This window comes from Pygoscelis adeliae, unplaced genomic scaffold (assembly GCF_000699105.1).
Source record: "Pygoscelis adeliae isolate BGI_AS28 unplaced genomic scaffold, ASM69910v1 Scaffold392, whole genome shotgun sequence".
Classification (NCBI taxonomy): domain Eukaryota; kingdom Metazoa; phylum Chordata; class Aves; order Sphenisciformes; family Spheniscidae; genus Pygoscelis; species Pygoscelis adeliae.
In genome coordinates, this window is record NW_008824293.1 from 1,778,717 (window position 1) to 1,796,142 (window position 17,426).

General features: G+C 41.0%; 1 protein-coding gene across 1 annotated transcript in view; it reads left to right on the forward strand.

Moving 5' to 3' along the window:
- The window catches only part of PITPNM3 (PITPNM family member 3), a 113,671-nt gene that overhangs the window by 52,861 nt on the left and 43,384 nt on the right, over positions 1-17,426 (forward strand). The window contains exons 4-5 of the mRNA XM_009318835.1: positions 9,252-9,328; positions 11,529-11,764. Of these exons, the coding sequence (XP_009317110.1) occupies positions 9,252-9,328; positions 11,529-11,764 (313 nt within the window). The remainder of the gene's footprint in view (positions 1-9,251; positions 9,329-11,528; positions 11,765-17,426) is intronic.

The following is a 17,426-nucleotide window of genomic DNA, read 5'->3' on the forward strand; positions in this document are numbered from 1 at the left end:
CTTGTAAAAAACGCTAGTAAAGCTTTTTCTACAGGGACTCCAAAGCTCTTGTATGAAAGTTGTCCAAATGCAGAGATCTTCCTTTCCTGGCAAAAAATACTTGATGGATAAACCTCTGGAGAGGCTGTGGGGTATATTTACGGTGGGTTCTTGGTGGATACCAAACTGAGATTGAGTTGGGAGGTATACAAATACAGAGCCAGGGACCTGCAACCCTTCTTCCCCTCTCCTCTGGATTATTGTGATAGAACTGCAGCCAAAGAGAGGGATGATGCAGTATGTTCTGAGGCAGGGAGCCAGGTCTGATTCTATTAGAGAACCTATGCTTGAGCTACCCTGCCATATAATGCTGGTCTCCCAGAGCTTGCAGGAGTCATGAGCTGTGGCTGCTCAGGGCATGAATGTAATGGTCTGGTAATGTGCTTAGTGGGACTGCTGAGTCTTCATCTGTGATATGAGTGGCAGATTGTTAAAAGTGTCCATCTACAGTGTCTCTGTGAGGGCTCCTTGCTGTCCCTGCTGTCAGTAAGGCCAGGGAATGCGGGGCGGTGTGCAGGGGAGGACTTTGCGTCCAACCTTGCATGAACTGAAAGGAGGAAGAGCTGTTGTTGGCTTTGTATGTGGAGGCTGGGAAACAGGTAGGAGCAGGTAGAAGTTGACCATGTTTGAAGCAGTTTTTAATAGTCCAAAGCAGCCCAGATGATGTCTGGGATAACCCTGGTTTGTCGTAGCAGTTTACAACTAGTAGATTTTCTTATCAGATTTTTTTTATTTTAAGTAAAACAGTGGTACTAGAGACTATTGCATTTCAAGCTAGCAGGTGCTATGAAATAGGAGCTATTTCCGTAGTATTTTGGAAGGCAGCTAAACCCCATTTCACTGCCAATTTTTATTAGAGTCCCATTTTGTCTCCTAGTCTGGATTTCATCTGGACAGGGAGGCATGAAATTAATGTGACAGCACTGAGATCACTAGAGCTGTTCTAATATTGTGGTACAACCTCAGTACAGAACAGTCCTGTGCATCTGCACTGGAGGCAGCTCTGCTACTTGAGAACTTGCATGCACGCAAGATTCTGGTTAGATAGGTGTGCACAGGAGTGTGGGTTAGTGTTTCTGTATACGTGTTCCTGCCAAATAGAGCTAGAATTTCCTGGCCAAATAAGTGTGTCTGTCTCCTGCACCACATGGCTTTCTGAGTGACTGTGTTATGATGAATAAAGCCTTTTCCTTTTTTGTCTTCTGCAAAGTCAGTTTTATCTTTTCAGTCTGTGTCAGGCTTCCTAACCATTCCAGCTTTGCAAAACTTACACCAGCAGATTTAGTGGAAGAGGACAAGAATCACAGGAAGTAAAGATTTCAAACCATATAGCTGAGTTGCGTGCGTTGCTGTCACCTGAGTAGTCCTGACTACTCCGAACTGACTGATCGGAAGGGATGCATTCATTCATGTTCTTACGTAAAACACACCACCCTTCATTTCATTTTTCCAGGCTTGCGATCAGGAGCCACAGTATTGCTCTATGTAATTTATTCATTACAGCCAAGAGCAGCTTTTTACATTCTACCTTGCAGCACTGCATGCAAATACTGTGCTGTTTGCACAGGTGAGAGACCTGTCATAGCTCAGAAACTGAAACATGTAAATAAACTAAAGTCTGATAGACCTTTCACATCACAGAGAGATTCTACGTGTTGTCTTGCCCTACTTTTTTCACAGGTGGTTTCATTTTGGTCATTTACTGAGAGGTAAAGAAAAGGACAGAGGATATTTCTAGTATGTGAATGGTTTTCTTTGGTGTTTCACCGAGAATATTATTCCAAGGATGATGTTAAATACCCATTTAAATACAAAATGATGTTACATTTTTCTCTCCCCTGTCCAATTGAGGAGGGAGAGTGATAGAGCAGCTGGGTGGGCACCTGGCATCCAGCCAAGGTCAACCCACCACACTTAGGTACCATAGAAGAAGCTTACACTGAAGCAAAAATTTGATCCAAACCTTACATCCTAGCCAGCAGTTTGTTCTTTGTCTGTTTCACTAGTCTGCCCTAAAGTGGGTTTACACCATTTTCTTCCTTTGTATCTGACCGCCTTTATGAGTGTGGTACACTGTTGTAGCTAAAATCCATCATATGCCATGCAGTTTTTTCTTTCTATCCGCAGTGGAGTTTTATGTGCAAGATAGTTTTGTGATTTAGCAGAATTTTGTTTCTTTTTTGTTTTTGTTTTTTTACTTTTTTTTTATTGCAATGCTACTGTACATTCAACTCTGTTCTCTGACAGGCAGAGCATTTTGCAGGGGGAGTGGGAGGTCTAAAGTTTTGTGATAGGTGAGTTAATTCCACAGACTAGCTCTGGAAAAGATGCTCCCATCTGCAGAGACAAGATTGTTTACCCTTTTAGAGAGAGGTCATTGCATTTTAGAAGCAGAACAACTGATTGTGACTTTTACATCCTGCCATGCTGCCTGGGCTGAGGAAGCATCTGGGCAAAAAGATACTAGGAATTTGCATTCTGACTTGTAGCCTGCAGGAAACCAATGCAGTGATATTAGGCCAAGCTCACTTAATTGCACGAAGAATTCACTCTGCTCAGTAATATGAGCCAGAGCTGTGTAGGGTGGCTCAGCAGCTGTGCCTAGATTGAGGTTTTCAAGTGTGTTGCTCCCAGGAAAGCATTAAAATGAAGGCTGGGTTTTTGAAAGCTCTCAGTGTGTGTGGAGACCTGGTTGCTTTTGTAAACTTGGGCATTAGGACAGCAGTTGGAACTAGCCACTACTACTATCTACCCACTACTGATCAGTTAGTTTGGGTGCCTGCAGAGGAGCGGACCTTCTTGAGGAATGAGATTTCAGCATGTTCTCCTATTCCTGTGTCTCCTCTCCTTGTGCCAGATTTGAGAAGCCTAGCGGACTCTGTAGCTGGTGCGTTTGCAGGTTAATTAAAAAACAAGACAAAACAAATGAACAGAAGGTTTTTAATCTTATCCCACCCTGACCTTTCCTGACTGCATCACTAGCTGTTACAATGTAAGCTATTACAACCCACTGTTTTCTGACTCTGTATGGCATTTGAGTACCTTTTTTGTTACTGCAATTTACATAATGATACAATTAGCATAAATTGGTATAATGATGGTATGAATCAAGACAGCTGGAAAAATCTGTAAAATGTTGATAATGTCATCAGAGAGGTTCGGTCCAGCAAAACCGTGTTATTATTTTACCTCATTAAAGCCCTTCCAGTAAATAGTAAAACACGTAATTTCTCTGTAATCAGTTTCATTTCAGTGCCTAATTAAATTTCTGTCATTTTCTCTAGTAGGTCATGCTGTCTGTTTCTGTCTCCTATAGAGCTTTAGCTGCTGAATAGTCTTACCCTTTATATTGATATCATGACAGAGAAGTCCCCCAGTTATTTAAGTCTCTGGTATTTAACCTAAACAATAAAACTGAACCTACGTAGACCCAAAATCTGCTTATTTTCCAAACTATATAATCAGCAAATCTCTTGAAATAAAGGCATGTGTTGATCCCCTTAGACATGCCACACGTGTGACACACAGGCCCCTGCCTCCCCCACTGTGGGACTGCTTTGAATTCAGGCAAGTTTGTTTCTTTGGGCAGCACACTGCTGAAGCTCTATCCATTGAAATTCCTGACTTGTGCTGCAAATCAGCAAAAAACCACTTGGCTCCCCTTTGCCTTTGCCTTTTTTTTTTTTTTTTAAAAGATCTCCTCATTCTTTTTATGTTAAAACTGTACTTCTAGGTGTGGATTTTCAAAAAAAGACAGTATACGTTATAGCATTACTGCAGCCTGAACTTTTGGCAGTGTAGCAGTGTTCTGAAGACAGTAGAACTGTGCACATTGGTATGTCTGAAATAAAATAATACTTTGTATGCTTCCATAGACTGATCCGTGCATCATCATTTCTGTAATCTCTAATACTGCAAGTTGATATCGTGCTTTTTTCTTTCTTTTTGTCAGCCAAAGTGAGAAAGCAGTTTTAAAAGAAGCCAGATTTTATGATAGAGGGCTACTTTAACAGTAGAACAGAAATTGTGATTAAAACAATGCCTAGAATTCTAGTGTCCAGTTATCTATAACATTTTTGTGTGTGTGAAGCAAGGAACTATCCTCCAACCTGGCATTTGATGCTTTAGGAAAAAAGCAAACTACTCTCTCTGCTTTCTAAAAGCGTATCTTTAGAACAAGTTTTTCAAAGGAACAGCACACAAGTAATCGGAAGAAGTATTTTGTCTAGTGCATTGCACTGTATAGATAACCAAAGAGATTTGTGAGCATGTGATGAGGAGTCCTGGGTTTCCTGTTTCAGTATTCTCTTGAAGATAAATACTGGGGTTCAGTATAAGGTGGTGCCTCATGGCCCTGAATAATTCTTTCTCATGACACAAAACTAATGTTTCTGTGGTATTGGTTCTGTTGTGAGCTTCGGTGTTAAAGTGACACTTTTTCATATGATGACCTTCAGAAAAAAGTGAGTCTTCTGGACAGGCTTTTGGAAACAACACTTTTAATTAGAAGCTGCTTTAAATTGCAGAGACTTCCAGAAAGCAATTGCATTTGGTGGAAGTTCAGGGTTTGTGAGTGTGTGTTGTTGCTGTTGGGTTTGTTTTCTGGTGGTTTGGGTTTTGTTGTTATATTGTTTTGTTTTGTACAAGTATTAAATGGCTAATCCTTTAAATCCTTGCCTGCCAGAAAGACAAGAATAATTACCTTGCTTTTAAATACAGAGAAACGTACCCACAGAGGTTAAATAAATTTCTAGTGGCTATAAGGAACGATAGTGGTAGAATCTGCTGTAGAATTAGCTCTCAATCCTAATGCAGAAGAGTAGACAGTGTTCGAAATGTGTTTTGGACTAAATTCAGTGCTTTTAGAATAACCTGGCCAGACCCTGCTTAATCAGTGTTCTTGGTGAGGTGAAAATTACAGTCCGCTCTCTTAGGGTCTGGCAGACTGCCTGTAGACATATGTCAAATGGAGTGGAACCACCAACAGGGTGTGAACTCAGAATGCCAAAAAAAAAAAAAGTAAACTGAGTCATCTATAGCATTATGTGACGCATTTATTTTCTTCTGACATTGTGGAAGAAACAGAGGAAAATGCGTTTAAATCCAGAAAGCTATCAGTGAACTACTTTGGTATTATTATTTAGTACAATCCTCTCTCATTAACTCCTACAACTTGTATCTGTCATGGAGGGAGGAAGGCCTCCCAGTTTTTCGTGGAACAGCTAACCTTTGTGAGATGAGTAGAATTTTAAGGCTGCAACACTGCAGTCAGCTGAAGTTTTAAATTACAAATTTCTGGTGTTGACATTCAGAAGGGTTTCAAAGCCTCCTCCTTCCCCCCATGAGAGGGAGGAGGAGGTGATACAGAGGTAGAAGGATTCACGTCTTGTTTGGAATTTGATCACTGTAGAAGGGAAAGCACATTTGCCCTCCCCAAAGAACCGATCCCCACAACTTCAGCTGAAGTAATTCCCCTTCAGTGAGATGTTGTGATATTTAATTTCTATTTAAGTCCACTGAGGTATAGGAATAAAAGGTGTTGTCTAAAGACAGCCTGGCACTTTTAGTTTGTAATTGTTTTCTTTTAAACGAAAGACTGGCATAGTTCTCATAAAGAACTTTTGCTGGCCTCTGTTGCTTCTCACTACGTGAGTGGTTATGTTTAGGCAGAGGTTGAGATGCTGGACTTAGCAGTAAATCATGGCAATTTTGCCATTTGGCACATTTTAATAAACAGCAACTGATTTGTAGCTTTTAATATTCTGGAGAACAATGGCATATAAGGTAAAGAAGCAAGCATTGTGAAATGAGTGGGAAAACTGATGAATAGGAGCACATTTAACAGATAAAGCAGAAATCATCTCTACTGGTCTAGGTATCACTAGAGTTTGTATTTCAAAGGAAACTAATTTGTTGTTCCTAGGTCAATATTGGTTGGTTCATAGATTGCTAGCAGACTAAACAAATAAACTCCACTTGACAATGTTTTAGGTGTTAAAGTCTTCCTCTCAGGTTTACTTGTATACGTTATCTGTTTCCTGTCTTAAGTAAAAAGTCACTGCTAGGAAATTGAGATGGTAGCAGAAGCAATCACATCATAGATGTTTTAAATTCTAAATGGAAAACCATCAGGTTTCAGTTTTGCTACTCTTTTTAGCACCTTTAAAAAAAAACAGCTATGTGCTGTAAAACTGGAGTTTTCATAATACTACTAGAAATTCAAAGAGAGCATCCTACCAAATATCTGGTTTGTGGGTTATAGTGGCCATCAGGTACTAATTTTTAAAGAACTGCTATGTTTTGAAGGCCATGAAAAACCTAAATATTGTGTTCCGATGTCTTCTAATTCAGAGAATGACTGAGGTTGGAAGGGACCTCTGGAGATTGTATAGCCCAACTCCTCTGCTCAAAGTAGAGTCATTTAGAGCAGATTGCTTAGGGCTGCGTCCAGTCAGGTTTTGAATATCTCCAAGGATGGAGACTCCATAATTCATCTGGGCAACCCATTCCAGTGTTTGACCACCCTCACAGTAAAATAGTTCTTTCCTATATTTAAATGGAATTTCCTGTATTTCACTTTGTGCCCATTGCCTCTTGTCCTTTCAATGACTATCATGAAGAGGACTATGGCTCCATCTTCTTTACTTCCTCAAGTCAGATATACACATTGATAAAATTTCCCCCACATACCCCAAGCCTTCTGTTCTCAAGGCCAAACAGACCCGTCTCTCTCAGCCTCTTCTCATGTCAGGTGCTCCTGTCCCTTAATCATCTTTGTGTCCCTTTGCTGGTCTTGCTCCAGTGAGTCAATGTCTTTCTTACACTAAGGGGCCCAGAACTGGACATGGAAGTGCAGATGTCGTTTCACCAGTCTGAGTAGAAGGGAATGATCACCTCCCTTGACCTACAGATGCTCTTCCTAATGCAGTCTAGTATGCGGTTGGCATTCTGCTGCAAGTGCATGTTGCTGGGTCCAGGTCAACTTGTTGTCCACCAGGATCCTCAGGTCCTTTTCTGCAGAGCTGCTTTCCAGATGGTTGGTCCCCAGCCTGTACTTGTTAAGTGGGGTTATTCCTCCCCAGATGCAGGACTTTGCATTTCCGTTGGTTGAACTTCATGAGATTCCTTTTAACCCATTTCTCCAGCCTATTGAGATCCTTTTGAATGGCAGGACAACCATCTGTTGTTTCAGCTACTCCCCCCAGTTTTGTATTGTCTGCAAGCTTGCTGAGAGTACACTCTGTCCCATCATCTAGGTCATTAATAAAAATGCTAAACAGGACTGGACCCAGTAGTGACCCCTTGGGGTACACCACTAGTCACTGGCTTCCAGCTGGACCTTGTACTGCTGATCACAACCCTTTAAACCTGGCAGTTCAGCAAGTTTTCAGTCCATCTCACTGTCCATTCATGTAGCCCGCACTTTCTCAGTTTCTCTACGAGGATGTTATGAGAGGCAGTGTTGAAAGCCCTACTAAAGTTGAGAGAAACAACATCCAATGCTCTCCCTTCATCCATCAAGCCAGTCATCTCATCATAGAGGGCTATCACGTTGGTTAGGCATGATTTTTCCCTTTGTAAATCCATGCTGACTACCAGCAGTCACTTTCTTGTCCTTGTGTTTGGAAACGAAGCACAATAACCAGCAGAATACCTCTTAGAGACAGCAGCAAATCAGAATTTTTGACATTTTTCTTCTTGTCTCCTCTTTCTTTACCTGAGAAATCAGTGTTCCAGGATCTGATTGCAGAACCTTGTAAGCTAAGTGTGAGTAGGTGGGCTTCAGTGTGTTGTTTGCAAAGCTGTGCTCATCACCTCTGATGCAGATGTCTCCTAAGTGCTGTAAGAGACAGGAGTATGGAACATTCCTTTAATTTGTAAGGAATAGGTTGTCTCCATATATAAATGTGACAATGAAGCTGACAACAGTGCTAATCAAATTTCATCCTATAGCTGTTTCCTAGGTAACTAACACATGCAGCTGTAGAAAAAAGACTGCATTATGAAGAGACCAGAAAGATCCCTTAGCAATGCTCTCTATGACTGAAGAAACGGTTAAAAAAAAAAAAAGTGGATAGTGCTATATCATCTTCTTCTTTGTCCTCAAGGACAGACCAGATTTGTTCAGAGGGCAAGCCTTTTCATAGCCAGCTGTAGAAGTTTTATAGAATAGAATATTTTCAGTTGGAAGGGACCTACAACAATCATGTAGTCCAACTGCCTGACCACATCAGGGCTGCCCAAAAGTTAAAGTACGTTATTAAGCGCATTGTCCAAATGCCTCTTAAACACTGACAGGCTTGGGGCATCGACCACCTCTCTAGGATGCCTGTTCCGGTGTTTGACCACTCTCTCTGCAAAGAAATGCTTCCTAAGTTTTGCTTCCCACAGCCATACAGTGGACAGTCTCATGGTCTTAAAGCTGGTATTGTGAATGTTCCACCACTTACAGCAGGTCCAGCCAGTCTGCCTAAGAAGTAGTCACAAGTGGGTCTTTGGGTCTGTTTGGTTATGCTCCGAAGTCAATGTGGAGACTTTCATTGTTGTGTTTATAACAGAGGATGTTGCACATGTGATCCTGATGTGAAAAGGTATTAGCAAAGCACTGTGTTTCTCTGCAATGTTATTTCCTATTTTTCAGGTTACGAGGTTTTTTTTGAGGAGAAACTGTCTTTTGCTCTATGATCTGTTACTCCCATTTTGCATCCTGGTAATGGAGCACTGCAGTTACTTCTGGGAGTTTCCCAGGTAGTCACAGAGGTTTGTGGAAGAGCTGGATCCTGAAAGTCTTTGGAGAACTTTAAAGGCTTAATTCACTTGCCTACATATAGGTGTTTAGTGCCATTTAAGTCATACCAGAGTATCTAAGGTATCGGTATCTGTATGGGACAAGCAGAGATGATGCCTAACCTCGGGTGACCTCTTCTACTGCTGCTCCAGAAAGGCACAAATGACTAATAGTAGCTGTACCGGTACTACACGCCTCTGTATAAGGACCTGAATCCTGTTCTAAATGTTGCTGCTAAGAATAGAAGAGCCTCTAATATGTAGGGCTGCAAGAAACCTTGTCTGTTGTTCTGTTTGTCCACAGGATTTCCTGTGAACAGATCTTTCTGTCTTGAAACTAGAAATGTGCCTTACCTCCATAGATGTCTGTAAAAGATGAGGCAGCCAAATATTTATATGATCAATTGTGTCTCTTTTCCTTTTAGGTGAATTATATAGGGCCTCTTTAAGAAAACAAAGGTTCCCGGCACAAGGCAGTATTGAAATACACGAGGACAATGAGGTGAGATTGTTTCCCAAAATAAGCTGTGCTGATTTCCAAGGAGTAGACATGTGGAAATACTCTCATATTGTATTATGGAATTATAAACCCATTTGGTGGCTTAGTGTGTCTTTCCCTTGTTCAGTAGGTGCACGTGCAACCACTGAAAATCATCACAAGCTTTTTTAGACATTGCATAATTAACTTATGTGGAAATATGACCCAGTTCACTGAAGAGAAATTGTTATGTCTACTTAGTACTTCAGTGGAAATGCAGGTTTTGTGAAGCAGATTCAGCAGCAGTCATGAAATTGATAGTGACAAAATTGGGGTTTTTTTGAAGCAGCAAAGAATCTAAACAAGTTGTCTTCCTTCCAGTTAACTGATTAAGGTCCTCTGTCCACACATAGGACAGGCAATGGAAATGTCTACTTTTTCATTTTTTACAAATTCCAATCCTACAACCCCCTGAAAATGATGACAGTCTTTGATTGACTTCAAACGTCCTTTTGATTAGCCCTTGAGCCCCTTGTCTCAGTCATGGCTGAACTACTGCTGAGAGGCAAATTAATTTCATTCCCTTTGAGTCCTCTTGTGAAGGATGCCAGTTAAATCCAGCTGAGAGACTTTTTGTAACAGTGACTTTAGCAATGTTGACCCACTTGAATTTTTCCCTCTGTTTCGAAGCTTTCAGTTCCACCAACCCATCAGCAGTGCCACTTATTTACAAGCCGGCATTGGCTGTGGAAGGAGCTACACTTAGCTTTTAAAGGGAATTAAATTTCTCTTCTGAATAACTGGAATGGGACCATATGGAGAGGGAAATTGTAAATTAGAGCAAGGAAAAGTGGAACCTTAAAAATTCTCATAAGATCCAGTACTTAAGCAGATACAAGGCAGGTCAGCAAAATGCCTTCACAATGAATACTTCTACTGGATACTAAAAATCATGGGCTGAACAGAGATAGTGGCTTTATGGAACAACTTATAATTCTCTCATTTTCAACCATTTAGCACCATTATACAGGTGCTAAAGTTACCAGTTTCTTTGGCTTATCCATGTCAGCAACATTTCCACCCCTACCCCTCACTAAACTACAGACTGAAATGTATGTGTGTGTTTGTTTACTTGTCAGCTTTTCTGATTAATGTTGTTAAAGTCAGAGCAATTTTTCTCATTTTGTATTTACTGTTGAAGATTGTGGCTTTTGTTCCAGAACTTAAGGATAAAGTGTCCAGAACATTGCCTGATTCTCAGTAAATAACCCAATCTAGCAATTAACAATCCTCAGACAAATAGAAGAAATGTTACTGTTATTTTTATTGTGTGTTCATATTTGGTCAGGAACTAGAAGTCTCCAGGAATCATGTGATCCAAAGCGAAGAAGAAAATGGTAATCAAGATTTAAAAACAAAAAAATCCTAATCTTTTAATGTATAACTGAGTTCTTCTTTGAGTGCACATAACTCTTAAGGAGTAAAAAAGAAAAAAAGGCGGAGTTGTGAGACATTCAAAATGTTTTTCCATTCTCAAGTAGATAACATTTTGTTTATTCTACAGAGCACACTGATTATTGTCTGTGTATGCATGTATTCACATATTCATAAATGTATTTGTGAGGTTTATGGATATCAGCAATGATACTTTTTTTACTCTTTCAGTAAACGTCTGGGTAAGTTAGCCCCATTTTTTCATTTTAATAAGTTGCCAATCTCAAAAGGCTGAGATAACTGTATCAGCTGCTTTTGCTGGATGTTTTCATTGGCAGAGAAATGTGTCTTTTTTAGAACCTGTGATGATTTGAGTTAGAACCTTTCCAGTAAATGCAGTAGCCTCGTTCATGATACCTAGACAGACGTTGGCTTAGGCTGTCTGTGGATGTTGGTATTCTCCAGTCTCAATATATTTAAAATAGCTTTTGATATACACAAAGCTGTTTATAATCTCTGTTGATCTGAAACCTACATCTGTGCTGCAAGGGTTTTCTGGCAGAGCATAGTGTGCTCTACCTGGTTCAGGCATACTTGAATTAAATGGAGTACAGGGCACACACACCCACATGCTGCTGCTCCCCCCCCCCAGAAGGCAAATATCACAAAAAGGTCACAGTGGGGGTGAGAGAAAAAATCACCGCTAACTGCTTGTGAACGTTGACACCAAGTATGCCAACACTGTCCATAAAAATGCTTCCTCTGTTCTTACTCCCTGTTTTTCTCACAGGAAGGAGTTCAACACCAGAACTGCAAAACTCATGTGCTAATTTTGATCCTACATGGGGGGAACATCTTAGACACTGGAGGTGGGGACCACAGCAGCAAGCTGGCAGACATCAACACCTTCAGTTCTGTGTTTGAGAAAGTGACCCAAGCCCATTTCCCAGCCGCTTTGGGCCACATCTTAATCAGACTTGTTCCCTGCCCAGCAATCTGTTCAGCGGCTTTCTCTCTTGTTTCCAAGTAAGTTGATTTGCATTTTCTAATGTTTGGCTTTGCAGTGTGGTTTTGAATGGATTTCTGTGACCTGTCTTTTTCATAATGAAATGTTGCGAATCCTTCTTAGCTGCAAGACTTGGAGCAATCTTTCATCCTTTTCTGAGTGGATGTATTTATTTAAAAAAAAAAAAACCAACACCAAAAAAACACCAAACCCACAAAACCAAAACCCATGGTGGACTACAGCCTATTGTCCGCATGCATCCAAAAGGAAAAAAAAAAAAAATCCAGAAGAAATCTGGAAAGAAGAAGAAAACTGTGATAACTGTTAAATTCCTCCCCCCTCACCAAATCTGACGCCAAAAAATCAGTAGTCAACTTTTATGTTATTTTAAAATTGAAACATAGTTAGATCTGCTTGCAGATATGCCAACTGACATTTGTCTATCTTATTTATCTGTTCATTATTTGGCCATTGTAGGCATAGGATGTTATAGAAAATGCTTCTGATAGTTTTAATGTTTCCTGTTTTAGAAACAAAAATGGCATATTGCTAACATGGGTTTAGGAATAAAGTGGAGATTGCTGAGAGTGCAGCCAGTGCGTTGCTGAGAGACTTAAGCTGATTTAAGTAAATTCTGCTTTGCACTGGAAATTGAGAACAGAAATAAATATCTAAAACAAGAGTGATTTAACGCGTCATCTTGGTGAGAGAGAATTTACATGTGAACATGTTTTTTACATTTTAAGATGACAAAACTTTAGTATCTGTTCATTCCCAATAGCAGATACTGCACTCTGAGGTCCTGTAGTATTTAGTGGTAGACCACTCATTTATCATCATTAACCTGCAAGAATGGCACATAGAGAAGTGTCTTGAATGGGCTACAAAGGATGCGTCTCTAGGAAACAGTGCTTTTGGCTAATAAAGGCTTTGGTTTGCAGTACAACTAGGATTTGGTTGCATGCATAGTGAGAGGGTTCCATTAGCTTTGATGGAATTTCCTGTCTGAGCAGATCCATTTGCTAACTGATGTAAATGGGGATGGCACTCACAAGGTTGCCCTTGCTAACATGAGAGGTGGGTGGTTTGCTTTAAGCAGTTTGGTAATTCACATGCATAAAGGCAGATAGACCCCAGTTCAGGGCTTCTAGAGAGCAACTGGGAGAGAATGCTGTGCGTTACAGTAGATACTGGATCAGCTCTTCATTAATGAAGAGCACTAGGCAAGAATGCCTCAAACGTCTTGTCATTGATAAAATTAGTAAATTTCTCAATTAGCATAACTCCACAAACTTAAATGATACCGAGCTATAGTATGGTATGCTACGTGACATTCACATTTAGATATCCAGCTGTCAGGTCCTGTTTGTCTGAGACCAGGTTCTGCTAGGAAACACTAGTTGCTATATGAAGCAGAGATAATTATTTCATTTTAGGAAGTTGCTTATTAACTGAAAAAAAAAACAAACAGTTTGGTGGGTTTGGGATTTGGGGAAAGTTTTGGGGGTGTTGGGATTTTTGGGGGGAGGTTGTTTTGGGGGGGGCAAGGGGTTTAAGAAAATTCTCACAAAAATGTTTTAGTACATGCCTCAGTGTCTGGCTTAAAAAGATAGTTCATCAGATCACATTGGCATTAAGTCTAGTGGCTTTCTGAGATTCCTGGTAGTCACTTCTGCATTTGAAAATTATTGTTGTGTAAAAAGCTGTGATAATATTTTGATACAAAACCAAGTCACTATGAAATACTAAATGCAGCTTTCAGAGGAAGAGTAGTTAGCAACTGCATCTGAGAGACCTGCTTAGTCTAGTGTTTCACAGAATCATAGAATCGTTTAGGTTGTAAAAGGTGTTTAAGATCATCAAGTCCCACCATTAACCTAACAGTGCCAAGTCCACCACTAAACCATGTCCCTAAGTGCCACATCTACACGTCTTTTAAATACCTCCAAGGATGGTGACTCCACCACTTCTGCACTCAAAGCAAGAACATAACTCTGAACTGTTAACTGTGCATCAACAATGATATGTTTTGAAGTTCCTATGTGCATGCTCATATGAAAGGTATTGTCACCTTGCAAAACTATTACTACTATTAATTTTAACAATTGTTATGTTTATGGCAGTAACAATTTCAGATATGCACTCTTTTTGACAATGCTGTGAGATGTGAAAAATTACATGTAGCAACTCCTTTGGGAGAGGAAATAAGACTCTAGTTATAGCGTCCACTTGGGGATCAGGAGATACGGATACTATTCCTGGGTCTGTAACAAATTTCCTGGTTGACCATAAATGAGAAAATCAGTCTGTCGGTGCCTCACTTCTCAAATTTGTTGAACAGAAACAAGGCTAAAATGATATAAGGAGGAATTTTTCTGTCATTAACCAAAGGCCTAACATAAAGCCTGAGAAAGAAACAGGAAGATTTCTGCTGTCTGGATTGTGCCTGTAGCCTAGGATACATGAGAAAAGCTTAAGGGAGGTAGGAGTAAGAGAGTACTGTGGTTTAAGGCGTGTTCCCCTAAAGCTGGAAAGGAAACAGCAATGCTGAGACTTTACACTGACAACTGGTACCTTGGTAAGCATGAGAGGAGATGATTTGTGAGGGAAGGAGAGTGGTCTGGGTGTTTGTTTGTCAGATTATTAACACCAAGGAACAAAGGCTGATCTTAGCCTATATGATTGAGGAGATGTTACACTTTCATTCCCAGCCTATTAAATGACCGGGTAGCCTTATGAGGTTCGTGCAGAAACGAGGACCATAGCAGCAGTAGTGTAACCAACTTAATTTTACTTTTCCCCCCCCACTGAAACAACTTTTCTGTGCAGCATTACTTGCATGCTAAACGAATGAAAGTTTGGTGGTGAGCAGACTTTACACTGAGTGCTGTATGATTGGCTTCCACATCGTAATGATTATAATCGATTATATTCTGTCAGTTCTGGTAGTGTACTTCTGATTGCGCTCTAGTTCTGGTACTAGCCTAAGCAGTATTCTAGAGGATAGCTGAGCAAATACAGAATATTGAGTAAGGGAAAGAATTAAAATCTTAAAATGTTTTTGATGTTGTTATGTGTCCCCGTGGCTTTAGTGAAATGAATTTAGAAATAAGAAATGGAATTTTCCATTGGATGTATCCATTTCAGTAGCTGCTCTTCCTCGCCCACTTTTTCAGACTTGAAATTCACTCATTAAATGAGAGAACCTTTTCAGGTAACATTTCTTTCCTTAGTGATATTTTCCTTAACATAAATATTTCAAATGGTATGATAGAGAAAGGAGAAAGAAACACATACTCTTGGGCCTGCTTCAACTCTTCTACAAGTGTAAACTAGGAATAACTAGTGAACTCTGTAGTGATGGGGAGGACAGAATCAGACTTGCTTGATTTCTTCTTTTCTAAACAAAGAGAAACTTCTCTTGGTTTTGTCTGGGGCTTCCCCTCAGTGACGGTCGCTTTTATAGTCTTTTTGTTGCAGTATAGTGCCCAAGGTTACATTTGAACCTCACGTAGAGTAGAAAACCCTGCAGAGGAGTTGAGGAGGTCTACAACCACGTTTTGGACCGTAAGATGCAGGAATGGTGATGCCTACTGTCCAGACGACAGAGTTAGAGAGAAGAGATGGGGAGTACATTAAAGTTCTGAAATACTAGCTGGACTTAAAGCTGTGACAGGCATACAGGAAGAAGAGGTGGCAGAGTGCAGACCAGACTGGTGGAAGATGTGCCTGACTGTTCGCATCAAGGGGGAATACACTGAAACAACCAGGAAACGAGAAGTGTGTGCATGTCCAAGTCACTGCCCTGTAAAGCAAGAGGACTGATAGTAGAAGAGGAGGTGAAGCATCAAAGAGTGTTTGGGAGATCGTCCTTGCTGTCGTGGTTTAACCCCAGCCGGCAACTAAGCCCCACACAGCTGCTCGCTCACTCCCCTCCAGTGGGATAGGGGAGAGAATCGGACGGGTAAGAGTGAGAAAACTTGTGGGTTGAGATAAAGGCAGTTTAATAGGGAAAGCAAAAGCCCAGTGTGCAAGCAAATCAGAACAAGGAATTCATTCACTCCTTCCCATCGGCAGGCAGGTGTTCAGCCATCCCCAGGACAGCAGGGCTCCATCACGCCTAACGGTGACTTGGGAAGACAAACGCCATCACCCCGAACATCCCCCCTTCCTCCTCCTTCCCCCAGCTTTATATGCTGGGCATGACGCCATATGTTATGGAATATCCCTTGGGTCAGTTGGGGTCAGCTGTCCTGGCTGTGTCCCCTCCCAGCTTCTTGTGCCCCCCCAGCCTGGTGGGGTGGGGTGAGGAGCAGAAAAGGCCTTGACTCTGTGTGAGCACTGCGCAGCAGTAACTAAAACACCCCTCTGTTATCAACACTGTTTTCAGCACAAATCCAAAACATAGCCCCATACTTGCTACTGCGAAGAAAATTAACTCTACCCCAGCCAAAACCAGCACACTTGCCCATTTGGGCCACTGATTAACACAGGGCTCAGTAGTGTCTCTTAGGTATCCCATAATGCAGTGCCTGCAGGTCTCAACTATCTGGAAGAAGAGCTGGTAGAGTGGAAGGAAGAGTGTGTGCTAGCAGCCCGAATGAACAGAGCTCCCACTTTCTTTCAGTGTTTTTTGTAGCCCTCTTGTTGCAGCGCACAGTATTCAGCCAGACTGAAAATAGCCAAGCTGGATGTTTGAATGTCTCATAGAATCATTCCCGGCACTGACATAAGATTGGTATTGCCTTGGTATGTTCTTGCATGAAGCTGCTTGTGATGTACCCATTTGGGGCTGACAAAAGTAGAGATGATTCCCTGCTCTCACATATCTGTAGCTTCATGCCAACAGCTTTCAGAGCCAGAACTCCAGGATGCAGTTGTGGAACATAAACTTGTGGTAAACATTCCATTTAGCAAACTGTGGGGGAGGAAGTGTTTTTTTAATTACTGTAATGTTTCATTGAGCGTGAGCCAGATGACTGACTAAGCAGCAGCACAAGATTTCTTGTTTGGTTTGAATGTATCCTCCATTTTCTGAATGTGCAGGCTTAGTGCGTGCCAAGGTAGTACAACGCTCTGTTTACCTTGGCACAGGTTTTGAATTATGCTGTGTCTGTGTGCTGAGGGATTCCACTGGGACTTTTCATCTGAATGCACCTATGCAGTTCTCTTCCCTGCCTTGCAAATAGTGGCTTAAAGAAAAGGAATCTTTCAGGGCAAAATCACTCCATCTAGTAAATGTTTCAGATTGTTTAATCTGGTCTGCTCCCATCTACTCCCATCACTTTGTTTCCTGTATCTCTCATATAAATCAGAAAGACACTGTTTATGCAACCTGTGTAAATTTATAATGCGTTGACTCATCTCCTGTGACACTTATCTCTGTCTTTGCTGCTAAGGACAGATAAGGGTTAAAACTAAGGCACATTCTTGTTCCAGCTAGATGACTTGAGAGCCATCTCTTCCCTTTTCAGGGAGAAAAGTATCCCAGAGTGGATCAACTGTTACGCTTTTTATAGCGTGTGATTTGATGAGCATACATTGATTCACATCTCAGACTAGAGCTCCTAAATTACAGTATTAGCCAAACTGGAGAATAGTAATTGCAAACTGGGGGGGGGGAGGAGAGAGAAGGAAAAAAAGGCCAAAACAAAAGTTACATTTAGGAAGCAAACACTTAAG